The 13,991-nt window shown below is 46.2% G+C and overlaps 1 protein-coding gene across 2 annotated transcripts in view; it reads right to left on the bottom strand.

Annotated features, from left to right (window-relative positions):
* RNF145 (ring finger protein 145) overlaps positions 1-13,991 on the bottom strand; it is a 65,252-nt gene that overhangs the window by 12,783 nt on the left and 38,478 nt on the right. For both annotated transcript variants that reach the window (XM_090064056.1, XM_090064057.1), the window contains exons 4-5: positions 8,994-9,085; positions 2,534-2,769 (exon numbers count right to left, since the gene is read on the bottom strand). In XM_090064056.1, the coding sequence (XP_089920182.1) occupies positions 2,534-2,769; positions 8,994-9,085 (328 nt within the window). The remainder of the gene's footprint in view (positions 1-2,533; positions 2,770-8,993; positions 9,086-13,991) is intronic.

Here is a 13,991-nt window from a genome sequence, read left to right as displayed (position 1 = left end):
CTCTTTTAATTAAAACCACCTCAAGGTGTGTGCTTAAACCCCCTAGTGCCAAAGCCAATAGATTACCTCAGAGCATATTTGTGACTTGGTGCACCTTATGGTGTTGGGTGATCAGGATTTATAAAAGCAGCTTCCAGCTTGACATGGATTTATGGCTAGTGTAGTCAAAAGGGTATTTTATAAGCTGGACTTGGCCCTTTGCTTCTTAGCTCTGTATGAAGGCGAGCTGAAGAATTCCCTCCCCCTTCCCTGCTCTCTTACTCTTTTTTTCTGCCCCCCATCCGCTGAGATATGAACAGCTACAAGCCCCATCTTTTTCATCACGTGAAGGGAAAGAAAGTACTTCTGATTTGCCTTGTGATAGCTCATTTACCCCAATGCCTACACTACCTAGTCATGGACTGGGACACTACACAAGTAAAGAACCAAAAGACAGTCTCTTCTCCAAAGAGCAGTAAGAAGTTCATAGATTTGCATATACCCATCACCTACCCACTATGCAGGGTAAGGAGGGCTTTGATGGGTGTTTACAGGGAGACACTCTGGACCACAGGTGAAAGCAGTTTATTTAAATCGGTCACAAGAAGTGGTGTGAGCTGGCCCTGCGGGTTGACCAGAGGCAAATGTCAACAAGGGGTGAAGGTAGGCAAGGTTTTTGGGTAAATGCAATATCTTTTATTAGACCAACTGAAATAGCTGGGAACATTCTTCTTTGCAAGCTTTCAGGTACAAACGCCTTCTGTCAGGCTGAAGAAGTGTCTGCAGTTGATCTGTGATCTTCCTGGACGGAAGATAATAGAAGCCAGAGGCCAGTATGCAAGAAAGCCAGACAGTGAAAATGCAGTCAAAAGGTGAGAAACAGGTGGGGGGTGGGAAGGGGAATGTAGACTTGGTGATAAGAAGATAGCTGGTAAATAGTAGAGTGATTACCTGGGATGATATCAGATGTTAGGCAGGTCATAAATCCAATGTTTATAGTTAGTCCATGATTTTTTGTATCCAGTAGGTTGATGAAGTGAAGTTCATAGGCTTATCTGAGAAACGTGTTTTGTAAATTCCCTTTGAGGATTAGAACTGAGAGATCGGAGTTGTCTCGTGAGACATGCACCCCCACAAGTCACTGGGTATTTTTGTCTTCGATGGATATTCAGTGTGCATTCATTCTGGTGCACAGTTGTTTGGTTTCTACCACATGTTTTCCATCAGGGCATTTGGTGCACTGGATGAGATGTATTACATTTCTGGAGGTGCAGATGTAAGATCCAGACATATCGGTTGTTCTGTTGTGTGGTGTATTTATTGTGGAGATGGTGGAGATAAATTGGCAGGTCTTATATTTCTTGTCATGGCATGGTCTGGATCCATTCTGTGTTTTGGGCCATAGGAAGTTTGCTTCTGGTGATGACGTTGGTGAGGTTTGGTGCTCATTTGAAGGCTCGGATGGGTGGTTCTGGGAAGATCTCTTTAAAAATTGGGTCTCCTTCTAGTATGGGTTGCGATTGTTTGAGGATTTTCCATATATGTTTGAGCAAGGGGTGATATGTCATAACCAGTGGTGTGCGATTCATGGGGGTTTTCTTTCTCCACTGCAGCAATTCTGCATGTAGTATCCAAGTGGCTCTTTCAAAAGTGCGATCTCTCTCTCTGGAGGAGTGTCTTTGTGGGGTGAAAGCCCTTTTGAGATTTGCGAGATGACACTCATGGGTATTCTCATCAGTGTAAATTCGGTGGTACTGGAGGGCTTGGCTGCATATTACAGCTTTCTTGGTGTCTTTAGGCCGATTACTCATTCTGCACAGATATGTATGTTGGACCGTGGGTTTCTTATATACGGTGGTTTGTATTTTACCATTCTGGGTAGTTAGGGATTATAGTGTCTAAAAAGGAAATGTTGGTGCTGGAGTATTTAAGAGAGAGTTTGATGGAGGGGTGATGATTGTTGAATTTCTGATGGAAGTCAATCAGAGATTGCAGGTTTTCAGTCCAAATGATGAGGATGTCATCAACATACCTTAAGTATATCAAAGGTTTGATGGTGCTGTCCTCAAGGAATTCTTCTTCCAGGTGTCTCATAAATTTTTCCAACTGTTTTAGTTGGTCTAATAAAAGATTTCAGATTTACCCAAAGAAATCCTTAGAAACCCAGAGAAATCCATGGCTATAACCTATACGCCTGAAACAAGGGTTTAAGGCACTGTCTTAGTAGCAAAGATATCTTTTTTACTAAACATATTGAATTTTATTAGTAAATGTTAAGAGTCATGAACCAAAAAATGACAAAGCCATAAGGCATATACCGAGTGCCTGAGCGAGAGACCAACATAAAAGGGATGGGGCTAAGGAGGGGAGTGAAACTAGGTTACAGAAAGTAATGCTACAATACTGCATATTGGCATTAACCAGTACTAGATGTTGACACCTAAAACTGAAGCACAGAAGCTAATTTGTCATCACTGCTTTTTAGAACCCCGCACTTGCACAATAAAACTACCCCGCTGGGGGAAATGAGATGCCGGTTTGACGCACAACTTACCTGGACAAGCTCTCGGTAGGCAGATTTTGCCAGGTTATACGGTACTAGCAGGTTGGACGCGAGAAAATAGAGAACTTCCAGGCCAGTGAAAATCATGGCAAACTTATTGATGACGACAATGGTTTCCAGCGGGACCAGGCAGAGTCGTGCCAGCAGAGGGAGCATGTGAGCAGAGAAGAGCCAGATCTGTTTGGTTTTCATGACGCAGGAGCACAGCGTGCACACCACCAGCTGACCTAGAAACACAACACACTGTGTTAGAGCCAGTTGCTTGCACCTCCATTTAGCTGTCTGGCAAAGCACTTGGCAGCACCCAGGACCACTGTGACAGCTATACTAACTGGAGCACCTCTGCTATGAAACCAGGACTCCTTTGCCTCTTTGGAAGTTCCTCCAAAACCTTTCTCTCGGGATGCATGCCAGATGTGAGCTCAGATCCTCACTATAGCAAGCATCCCAGTGTAAGGGCAGAAGACATGCTCAGTGGGTTGGTTTGCTAGACAGAAGGACCGTGGAGTGAACCTCGGGCCTGCTGGGCAAGTCAACCCTGAGAGCTTCCGGTGAACGTCACCCACACATATGTACGTGCTGCTACAGTGAGTTGCTGAAGCCCTGCTTAGCTAGCATGCCTCCCCAAGCTAAAGGGAAGAGTAATTAAAAGGTCCCCAGTGGCCTTTAAAGCAATAATATTTACAGAATGAGGAGGCATCTGTCAGCCTGGCCAGCAGCAGAACGGCATCTAGGTCAGCAGCTGAGACTTTGGGAAGTGCCGGAGGGCAGCAACTCACAATTTCCACAGGAGGTGACGAGTAGCAGATAATTAAGCCAATTAAAACCAACTATGCTGGAACAGTCGGCGTGTCTGCATGCGTGCACAGGTATGAAAATCACGCACGGCCCCACCTACATTAACACCATACCTGAGCAGGCCTCGCAGGGTGTTATTTTCAAGAGAGCTCATGCTCCACTTTGAATCAGAGGGAGATTTCCAGGGATTTCACTGGGAGCAGCACTAGGGCCACACACACTGTTTTGGAAAAACCTTGCCTATGACTGCCAAGGGATATCTGACAATCCCAGCTTGTGTATCAAGTCTAGAGGACTTGCTCGGGAGGGAACCCAGCTCCATTCAGTCTGACCTGTACAGGCCATTATTGCTAACAGAAGTGCCGATACTCATGGCTGAAGCAAGCAGGGACAACCGCAAACATGACAAGCTAAGCCAGCCTCCTGACTTGAACTTAACTCGGAGACTGAACTCCAGTTTCTGTTCCACCCCTTCCCTCTCCATGTGCTTAAACTTTCTCGTTAGACCAAAACTTTCCACTTTTAGACTCCACTGACTCTGAATGGAAGTGGCTGAACTGCAAGTTTGGGAGGAAAAAAAACCCAGCTCTCCCTGTCCCATGCAGACACCTGCTCATCTCGCAGGTCCTGTAAAGACAGGAAAGCCAAGCCAAGTGCAAAGAAAGAGAGCCCAGTATTTTTTTAAAGTGGTGAATATTGAAACGTGGCAGCTTAACATAGGATCTCTCGGCTATAAAAGGATATATCCCACTGCTGGTGAAGTCAGTGGAGCATGTAACTCATGACTGATGATTTCAGCGCTGCTGACTGCATTCACCCTTCTCCTTGCTAACTCATTTTTGCCAGACAGGATATACTTGGCTCAGAGCTGCAGCTCTAGAAAAAGTTGAACGAGAACCAGAAGTGAAAAGGCCCCCGGTCACATGAAGCACAATGCCTTTGTTCTGAGGTTGTACCCACTATCAGGGGTGTAACAGTATTCATACAGCCATTTTCCACCCCAGAATGCATCAAGTTTCATGTACTTTCCAGGACAGCCACTCCCCAGATCCCAGCGGCTGGCCTTGCAAGGCTTCCACTCCTTCCCAGACCCATTTATACCTGCACGTTGCTTTTTTCTGCCCATATTTTAAGCATATTTTTTCAGGAACTAAGCATCAACATTCCCAGTACACCAGCTTGGTGGACTTGCCATTGGGTGCTGCCTTAATTAACATTCATGAAAACCAGAACAGACACCCTCCTGGCCCACCCTCCACAAGTCCCGACTTCCTCACTTTGCTGCTCTCGGCCCCTAACACATGAACTTTGTTCAGAAATATTTTTTGCAAGAGCCAGAGTTAAAACTGCTTGATTTTCTGTTACTCAAAGGTCTACACAGTTGGTTTGCTTTAATTACCACAACTCAACCCACTTCACCAAGGAATCCCAATACCAGTATCAATACACTTACTTATCACAGTTTTCCATGTGCCACTACTCTGCGAGTCCCTGTTCAGCTTACTCCCGAGAATACCCCACGTCTCTTTTCCCACCTTCACAATCTAAATGCTGATTGAAAGCCAGCAGGTAGGAAGGACAATGGCATGACACTAAAATAAGTAAGTGGGGCGCTTTATCTCAAGCCAATTCTCAGCCCCCTCAGACAGAATCTGCAAAAGTGTCCCTGACAGCCCCTGTAACGAAAGGTACTCCCCGCTCTGCACAGGCAGCAACAGAGACAAATTTCTCCGCAAGAGTCTAAATTTGTCTGCCCAAGTTCTAACTTGGGGAGGGGAGGTTGCCTGATAAAAGCTACTAAAAACATACGCTAATGCCATCAGTCTAGAAGGGAACTCCTGGACGTCAAAACACTGAAGAACGAAGCAGGCCTAATTACCTGCTAACCTTAAACCTGCTCACCTACCTGTGTGCTGAAAATGAGAAGCCACTGATTGAATGCTGCACTAATCTGATACTTATAAAAGCTCTGCAAGGGAAATTTTCCTGCAGAAAATAAACGCTTTGCAGGGAAGAAGTCTGGGAAGAAGCCTGGCTCCAGTGATTCTCCTGAGCTCCAAAACCACAAAAACTTTGCCCTCTTCAAGAACTCTGTATACATTGACCAGGGCTGCTGAGTGCCCAAAACCTCCTAGCTCACAACCCACTGGAAAATTTGTTGCAACTAGGAAGAAGTGGTCAAGTTTTCCGCCGAATCATTCCTAATATGGGATGGGGCTGTCTTTGTTTTAGTCCCCTTCCAAAAAGCTGATGCTAACAAATTCTCCCTGGTTACCACACCAACCACAGTACGAGAGCCTCAAGGGTTTAAAGTCCGTGCCTGCTGCTGGGGTTTCATCCTAAGGGCAGTCTTGTGGGTGGCATATTTTCCAAACCCACATCGCTTTGGAAATTTCCCAGCTAACATGCTGACAAGACAGCACATTTATAGACAAGAGGCAACCCTCAGATCGTCCCTGGCAGACTTGGAGTGTGTTAGTGATCCCAGGCTGCAACAGTCAGACTGAGTCACAGATGTGTAGAGAGAAATGAGCACTGAAGGCCCCTTTCCAAAAGGTGCAGTCAAGAGCACCAAAACACCTCTAAATAACACAGCTCAAGGGAAGGATAGATTAGATTACAAGCTATGCAGAGCAAAGATCATGCCTGGCACGGATGACCTCCCCTTACTTTTCATCCCTTCCAGCCCTGACTGACACTACTGGAGCCATGTGGACAAGGGAACATAGCTGAAAATCTTCCATTAAAAGAATTAAAAAAAATGCATCTGAAGCAGTCAAACTCATCCCAGACTGAATCTGGGACAGATGGGCTGTTCTCAGTGGTGGTGGGAGATGACAGAACAAGGAGCAATGCGCTCAAGCTGCAGCAAGGGAAGTTGAGGCTGGATATTAGGAAAAACTCTCTCACTAGGATGGTAGTGAAGCACTGGAACAGGTTCCCCAGAGAGGTGATGGAGTCTCCATCCTTGGAGGTGTTTAAGACCTAGGTAGACAAAGCCTTGTCTCGGATGATGTAGTAGGGGCTGGTCCTGCTGTGAGCAGGGGGTTGGACTGGATGTGACCTCCTGGGGTCCCTTCCAGCCCTCGTTTTCTCTGACTCTGTGATATTACTGTTATTGATGCTGAATTTCATCTGACATAACCAAGATGCGTGGGGAATGATGGAGCCAGGGACCCATGTTTTCACCTTGCAGTGAGTTCTTCAGTCAGGGCATGTGATGCTTGTTTAAATCTTTTAGAAGATGGTTTAACATTGTGAAATTCTCTGATACGCTCACTTGATGCTGGTGAGGTTACACTTTACAACCCACTGGAACAGCTTTTGTCAGGGAGGAGGATGCACCCTCTCAGAGGGTGTTTTCTTGTTAAACAAGAGGAAGAGAAAAGTACCAGTAAATACTTTGGGGCAAGAGTGATTAGGTGCTGAACTGATTAAAAGATGGACCTATGCACTGGTTCTTTTATACTAGCTTCCTTTCCCCTGCTTTTCCTGCATTCTTGAAGGCAGGCCAAGTCTGTTAGCCTGGCAGTGGAGTAAAACCAAAGCACGAATGGATAAAGCGAATGGCAATGATTTGTTACTGACTGACATGTAGAGACACATTGGCCAACGAAAACAGTTTTGACTCCTGGCTCAGTGTCCGTATAAGTGCTGCTGAATGACCTACGCAAGTTTGATTTGCTCCCTCTAGCCTGCTTGCGACTCTTAAAATATCTGCCTGGCTGTACTTAGCCACCTGTACCTGGCAGGACTTGGGCAGAAGTGTTCATTAGCTAAGTCTAGCTGTTCTCTCTCAGAAGTACGATAAAGGGCTCAATCACATTTTGGTAACAGTTACCAGGAAATGAAAGGAAGAGGCCTCTTTGGATGACACATGCAGTCTCTGGACTACCTTGCCACAGAAAATAAAAATCTTAAGATGGTAAGAATCATACGGTGACTTCAGCCCAGCAATCCTAACGTCATATTTTTGTTTGGAGCAGGAATAATTTAAGAAATTCAGAACATGGATAAATAAAAATTAACTGTTTCATCCTGAAAAGGAGAAAGGGAGTGAGAGAGAAAAGATGCATTTCACTCTGACAGGTTTAGTGGTATTTCTTTAAGAAACCCAAAGGAAGAAAGAGTCCTGTCTACAAGTTATAACCAAAGCACAAAAGTGCAAGGCCAGCCTCAGGTCTCGCTGTATGTTGTAGTAGCGGCAAGCAGAAAGGAAGCATCTGAATCTATAAACAGTACGTGGCTGGCTGCATGCAGTTTTCAATCATTTGAGAGAACCCACAGACCTCAGCAAGAGGAACTGAGGACCTGTCTTGTGAGATTTTGGACTTTATCATCACCTGAATGTATGCTGTAAATATTTACCCATCCTCCCATTAGCACAGAGCAGGGCTAACACTTTAACAATTACCACGTTTTTTTCCAGTCAAAGTTCATAACATGGGGGGGGGGGAGTGATGTGAAGCCAGTTCTGGGAGAGAAGGATCTTTAGATGCTCCAGACACCTCTGCTATAATCAGAGCACTTCTAAGAACTCATACCAAAAGAGCTGTTGAGCATGGACTAGGTTTAAATTGCAGGGAAATTGTAATCTTGGAAATCAAAGTTTAAAATTGTATTTCCATGCTCAATAAAGCTCAGGTACACACACCTGCAAGGCAGAAAGCCTCTCTCTCTCTTACTATCTCTGTGTCCCTGGCTACGTAAAATGGGACTATTTACCTAACCCAAATAACTGCTGAGAATAAACTCTTATTCTGTGCTTTTAAAGTGAAAAAAACCCATTAGGGCTTGTCAATATTAGAATCCCTGTAGTGCCTTCAACCTGAGGAACTCAAAACGTGCTTATTGCTATATTCCAGGCGCAGCACAGACGCTTTAAAACAGGGCCAAAGAGCAGTTGTTAGTCTATCAGAGACACGAGAGGGGAAGGAAGTACTTCAGTAAGTGCCCCAGTAAAGTCTGCAAATACTGAAACATTTTGCATTGTGAATTAGTTCTGAATGGGAAAGTGTTGCAATGCCAGCAACATTGTCCTCCTCCACACCATCCTGGCTGCTGAGGACTAAAGACCTTCAAAATCTTCCCTCCTTCTTCAGCACTTTGTTTCTGGGGGTCTTAGAAGGTGTCAGAGGCAAAGATTTGCTTTTAAACTTAATACATACCATCCCAACATCTGCAGGAAACAAACCATTTTAATGGGAATGTTAGCTGCCATGCAATTTTCCAGCTGGACTATCCATAGCATCCCGAATGCATGAGATAAACATATTTCTATTGTTATACATAAAAAATTGTAACTTCTAATCAAAAGTGCAAAGCAAAACTTACTTGACAGGCTCATCCAATGCAAAAAAAAAAGCAGCTGAAACCAGCAAATACTTAATTCCAGCATTTCAAAAACCCCACACAAAATTAGTTCAGGTCCGTAAGAAAAATTATATATTGGTAAAGCTGTGGTATATAAATCCTGCAAAGAGGGAATTGCAAGAGAAGGTAGCACAGACCCAATCCTCTCTATGGAGGAGTATATATATCATTGCTATAATAGCAAGAACAATTCAGGACCCAGACGTTGAAAATGAACAGGCAGAAAAGAATAAGGAAGTAACTACTTACACCTTCCAGTCAGACCTTTATCTGCACTTACCTATTAAGGCGGTCATGAAACGGTTCATGGAGAGAGGTTCTAAATACATTGGCCCTTCGTACCCAGATTCCAGTTCACTCCTAACATAATCCCTAAAGAACAGAAGAAAACACACAAAAACATTAAGATACAGGTGGCCCAAATTGAAAGGAACATACCTGGTCTCACACACACACTTCTATAATGCACCCTGCATTTGATCGACGCGTATAAAGGGAACGATGGTGTCAACCCATGTAATCACTGTATCAAAAGGGTCATTTTGCTTGACACACATGTCTGCACAAACATTTGAAAAAAGCTGAATCTCTTGCAGAAAAACTGTGCAGCAAAGAGGGCTGGGGAAGCAGGGTGGGGAGAGAGGAAACATTCTTTAGTCGTTAGCGAATGATACGTCTCGTTCAGCAACCGCACTTCAAGTCAGCTGCAGCAGACACTGCAATAGGTGCAGGGACCTTGGCACAAAGCATCCAGTCCATCCAAATAACAGGATGGACTAGAACAATGCAGCAGTGATTCTCTAGTCAAGGCAAAGCAAACCGTTTATGATGAATAACAGCACCAAACCAGGCTTAGGGGAAAGGCCTTTCCCTCACTTAGATGCAGACTACAGCATATGACTCAGTGCTACAGTTAGCCAACTGCTTCTTCCCAGATGCATCCCAGGATCCCAGCTTGTGCCAGCCACATGTGAAAAAAAGCCCACCTCTGCCTCTAGCCCTACCACCTGCTCTGGTCGGGGAGTTACCCTTTCCCCGACCAGAGCAATTCACCTGCTCATTTACGAAAGTCTCTGGAATTCAGACATCAATCTCAAACTACTAAAACAAACACTTCAAACGTCCGTTCTGGGCACCCAACAGCTCTGCCTACTCACAGCAGGTTTTCAAGTGTTACAAGGCATGCAAGGTATGTTGGTCAGGGGCCTCTTTATACTGTAACCTGTAATTAAAGTGCATGAGAAAAGAAGAGCAATTTATTCCTCTTGCCTCAACATCCGTTGCATACAACGTCTTTTTCTCTCTCCAGCATCCAGAACTAGCCTGGAGCTAGACCAGCAGTTCCCAATATCTGGCAGGTTGCGCACCACAAATTTAAAACTATACAACCTTATGTACCACCGGCAAATTTTTCAGTTCAATGTTAAGTACCACCAGTAAAATTTTGTCCTATAAATTAATTATAACACATCTGTTAACATGTACCATTGACAAGTTGCCTGCATACCACTGGTGGTACCCATACCACGGATTTGGGAACCGCTGAGCTAGACTGTCCACAGTGACTGTCCTCACCTGGACTGTTCTCAGTGGGGGCAGATGACAGGACAAGGAGCAATGGGCTCAAGCTGCAGCAAGGGAGGTTTAGGTTGGGTATTAGAAAAAATTCTCTCACTAGAAGGGTGATGAAGCACTGGGACAGGTTACCTAGAGAGGTGGTGGCATCTCCATCATTGGAGGTTTTGAAGACCCAGGTAGACAAAGCCTTGGCTGGGATGATGTAGCTGGGGCTGGTCCTGCTTTGAGCAGGGGGTCGGACTAGATGTGACCTCCTGAGGTCCCTTCCAACCCTCCTTGTCTATGATCCTGCGCTCTGTAATTCTGACAAGTATTATTCCTTTGTTTTTTATGTGAACCATCAAAAGATTCAGAAGACCTTGCACCTCCAGCTGAGTACAACCCATTAGAGCTCAAAACAACAACTCTAGCGGTTTGCTTCTTTCATTGTTGTTTTTTTTAACTTACCAAACTGCAACTGAAAAATGTCTTGCTATTAAAAACAGTATGCTCTAATATCAATCCACGTGGACTATTTCTAAAGAGTCAAGAGCACAGTAGTTCCTGGTGCACCTATTAGGCAACAGATAGCGTCACAAGACAGCCTTATGCAACACAGTTCAGATGCACCCACAAAGATGCAGGTGTGAGATGCCTGCGTAGCTCCTACATCACCTGCAGCCAGCGAGGCTCATCCCCAATGGATAGGACCATCAGAAGGAAGGAACCACCACTTTCCTGAGAGCAGCTTGCTCCAGATGTTATTGAGGGCATCACAGCAGGCAGGCCAGGCACAAGAGGAGCTTTCTGAATAGCAGCCTTCATTGGAAGCATACAAATTCCTTGTGATCCCATGCCAGGGGAACAGAAGAGCAGAAGCCATGATCTTTCCTTGGCTCCTGCACTGTTTGGAGCCAGCGACAGTAAAAGGCTCCAAAACAGGGACAAGGTGCCCACTGGCACAGGCACCCCTGGAGGAGCCCAAGTTACTGTATGTTAAAAAGCCACTGTCTCTTCTTTGAGCGTAATCAGCATGAATCCTACTGGAGGACTGGCCAGGAGCCTTCAGGATGGCGGGAACGCATGTCAGCTGCACCAGACAGTCACTGCAGAGTGCTCTCCCCGACCACTCTGCTCAGCCAAAGGCACACGGTGTCTGGCAAAAGTCAGGGGGGCACTCCACATCGCAGTCTTGCAGGCTTCTGAGGCAGATGCTCACACTTTGTTAGAAAACAAGGACAGGGCCAGATCTGCGATCGGCTGAGCTTTGAGGTTCAGTGCCGGAGAAAGCAGCCAAGCTGTAATGCAACGAGATGCACTGTGCTGTCTGTTTTGATCCCGCTGTGCCACGAGACATTAGAAATCCACACGACAGTGTCAGGAACGTACGGAGGTGACGTGGATCTCGCCCCTGGTCCGGCTCATCCTCAGGTTTTTGCACCAACATCTCTTGCTCCTAGCTGCCATTGAGAGCTCCACATCTCTGTGCTGGGAGGAGCCACTTCTGTTCTCCAGTTACAACCGCCCTTCCATTCGGGAGCTGCATTTGAGCCCAGGCATGTCTCCTTTTTGGGTGGGGACAGCAAAGGAGGACCATCACCTGGGGCACTGAGGCTGTCAGCACCAAGGACTTCACTGATGTTGGAGGTGGTGGGCTCTGGAGCCTGCCAGCATGCTCTTCACCGTCTTTATACTCAATGAACCCGGATCTGATTTGTGCCTGGGATGCGCAATTGCATCAGACAGCAAGGGCACTATTAGGGCTCCACAATCACAATGCAGAGCAACTCTCTTCGCTTCCTTATGTCAGGCCGCAGCAAAGAATCTGCTTAATACTATCCTGGAGACACCCCAACCCCCACTTTCCGGAGACACACAAGGCACTTCTTCACTGACTCATCAACCACAGACCCACGTGGACCCTGCTACTGGTCACCTCCACACAAGACGCCGTCACGTTGTGGTGAGCAGAACAGGAACAAGATGCTTCTTCCTCATCCGGCAGCCTCACGAGAGACTGCCGGCTTCAGACGACCTTGTCATCTCTGGGGCGAGCTCAGTTTCAGACACAGGGAGGGGTCAAGGGCACAGTGACGTGAAGGTTCGGGAACAGCCCTTTGTGTGGTGGTGGTGGGGTCAACTAGCACCAAGCTATCAGATGGCTGCTCCCATTCTGCTGGGTTATCGGGAGTGGGTCCTAGACGCTACACTGCTGACCTTGGGTTTACTGAACAGCTGCAACACATGCCCCTTTTGACCTCTTTGCCTCATACAACCTCTGTTTTTCTCCCCCTGCCTTCAGCATTTCAAATCCTTCCACCTGGGCCATCTTTACCATGACCCAAGAGAGGTAGTTAGTAGTGTTGGTATGAAGTCAGGGTAGATTTGCACCTTATAGACTGGCTAAATGAGAGATGATATAGCATGAGCTTCTGTGAGCCCAAACTCACTTCAGATGCTGTGAAAAGTTAAGTCTAGAAGGTGCAGCTTCACATGGCCTCCCCCCGTCATGACTGACTTCACAGTACCCTCTGGACTGTTTGAGCAGAAATCATAGAAATCACAGACAAGGAGGGCTGGAAGGGAGCTCAGGGGGTCACATCTAATCCAACCCCCTGCTCAAGACAGAACCAGCCCCAACTACATCATCCCAGCCAGGGCTCTGTCTACCCAGCTCTTCAAAACCTCCAAGGTTGGAGACTCCACCACTTCTGGGTAATCTGGTCCAGTGCTTCACCACCCTCCTCCTGAGAAAATTCATCCTAATAGCCAACTTCAACTTGCCTTGCTGCAACTTGAGCCCATTGCTCCTTGGCCTGTTATCAGCCCCCACTGAAACCAGTCCAGCTCCATCCTCTTTGCAGCCCCCCTGCAGGGAGTTGAAGGCTGCTATTCAATCCCCCTCGATCATCTCTTCTGCAGACTAAATCAGCCCAGTTCCCTCAGCCTCTCCTCGTAAGAGCTAGCCCCCAAATCATTTTTGTTGCCTTCATTTAAGCCATAAGCATCTCCAAACTTCCAAGTCCTGGAGGAACAGGACTGCTGCACAGAACACTTGTCCAGGAGGTGAGCATCCCTTGACGGCTATCAGTCCATTGCAGGGCAGGCCAAAACTTGAACCCTGAAGGCTTGAAGCTGGTTATGAGCTGTGGCACGGAGCAAAACACTCTGCCTTGTTCTATAGAGCAGGTTCCTCGAGCATCTTCTTTTCTAAAGGATTATCTTTATTTGGACTGTGAAGATACGATCTCTTCACAAACTTCACTGAATACGGAATATTCAGAGAATAATGGATTAGAGAAGAGACCATCTGGATTCACCTCATTGCCCCAGCACTTAGAAGGACCTGAGGAAGCCCCTCTGACTGCTCTGCCTTGGCACAGAAGCATCAGCAAGCATAGGATGCATGCACCACCCTGGACTGTGCTACTCCCAAGACTGATCTCATGCAACCCAGAGGCACGTGCACCTGCACTGGGGAATGAAGCATTCAGTTTTCTTCACTGCAGCAACATTTGAAGGAAAAGAAGTTATCATGAGAACAAACAGGTCTGTAATGTAGCAAACACTAGAAGCCCAGCAGACTTTGCTGTTAACAGCACTGGAAGGTTAGTATTACCTTAACTGCTCGTTCAGATAAGAGAATCGATGCTGTGAATTTTCACTATTACACTGGCAGCGCAAGGAAGATGATCTTTTGGCAGAGACACCAGCCAGAAGA

Source organism: Crocodylus siamensis, chromosome 10, assembly GCF_052110815.1.
Source record: "Crocodylus siamensis isolate JL-2025a chromosome 10, ASM5211081v1, whole genome shotgun sequence".
NCBI classification, from domain to species: Eukaryota; Metazoa; Chordata; order Crocodylia; family Crocodylidae; genus Crocodylus; species Crocodylus siamensis.
Note: the sequence above shows the minus strand (reverse complement) of the source record. Positions and strands in the feature narration are given on the sequence as shown.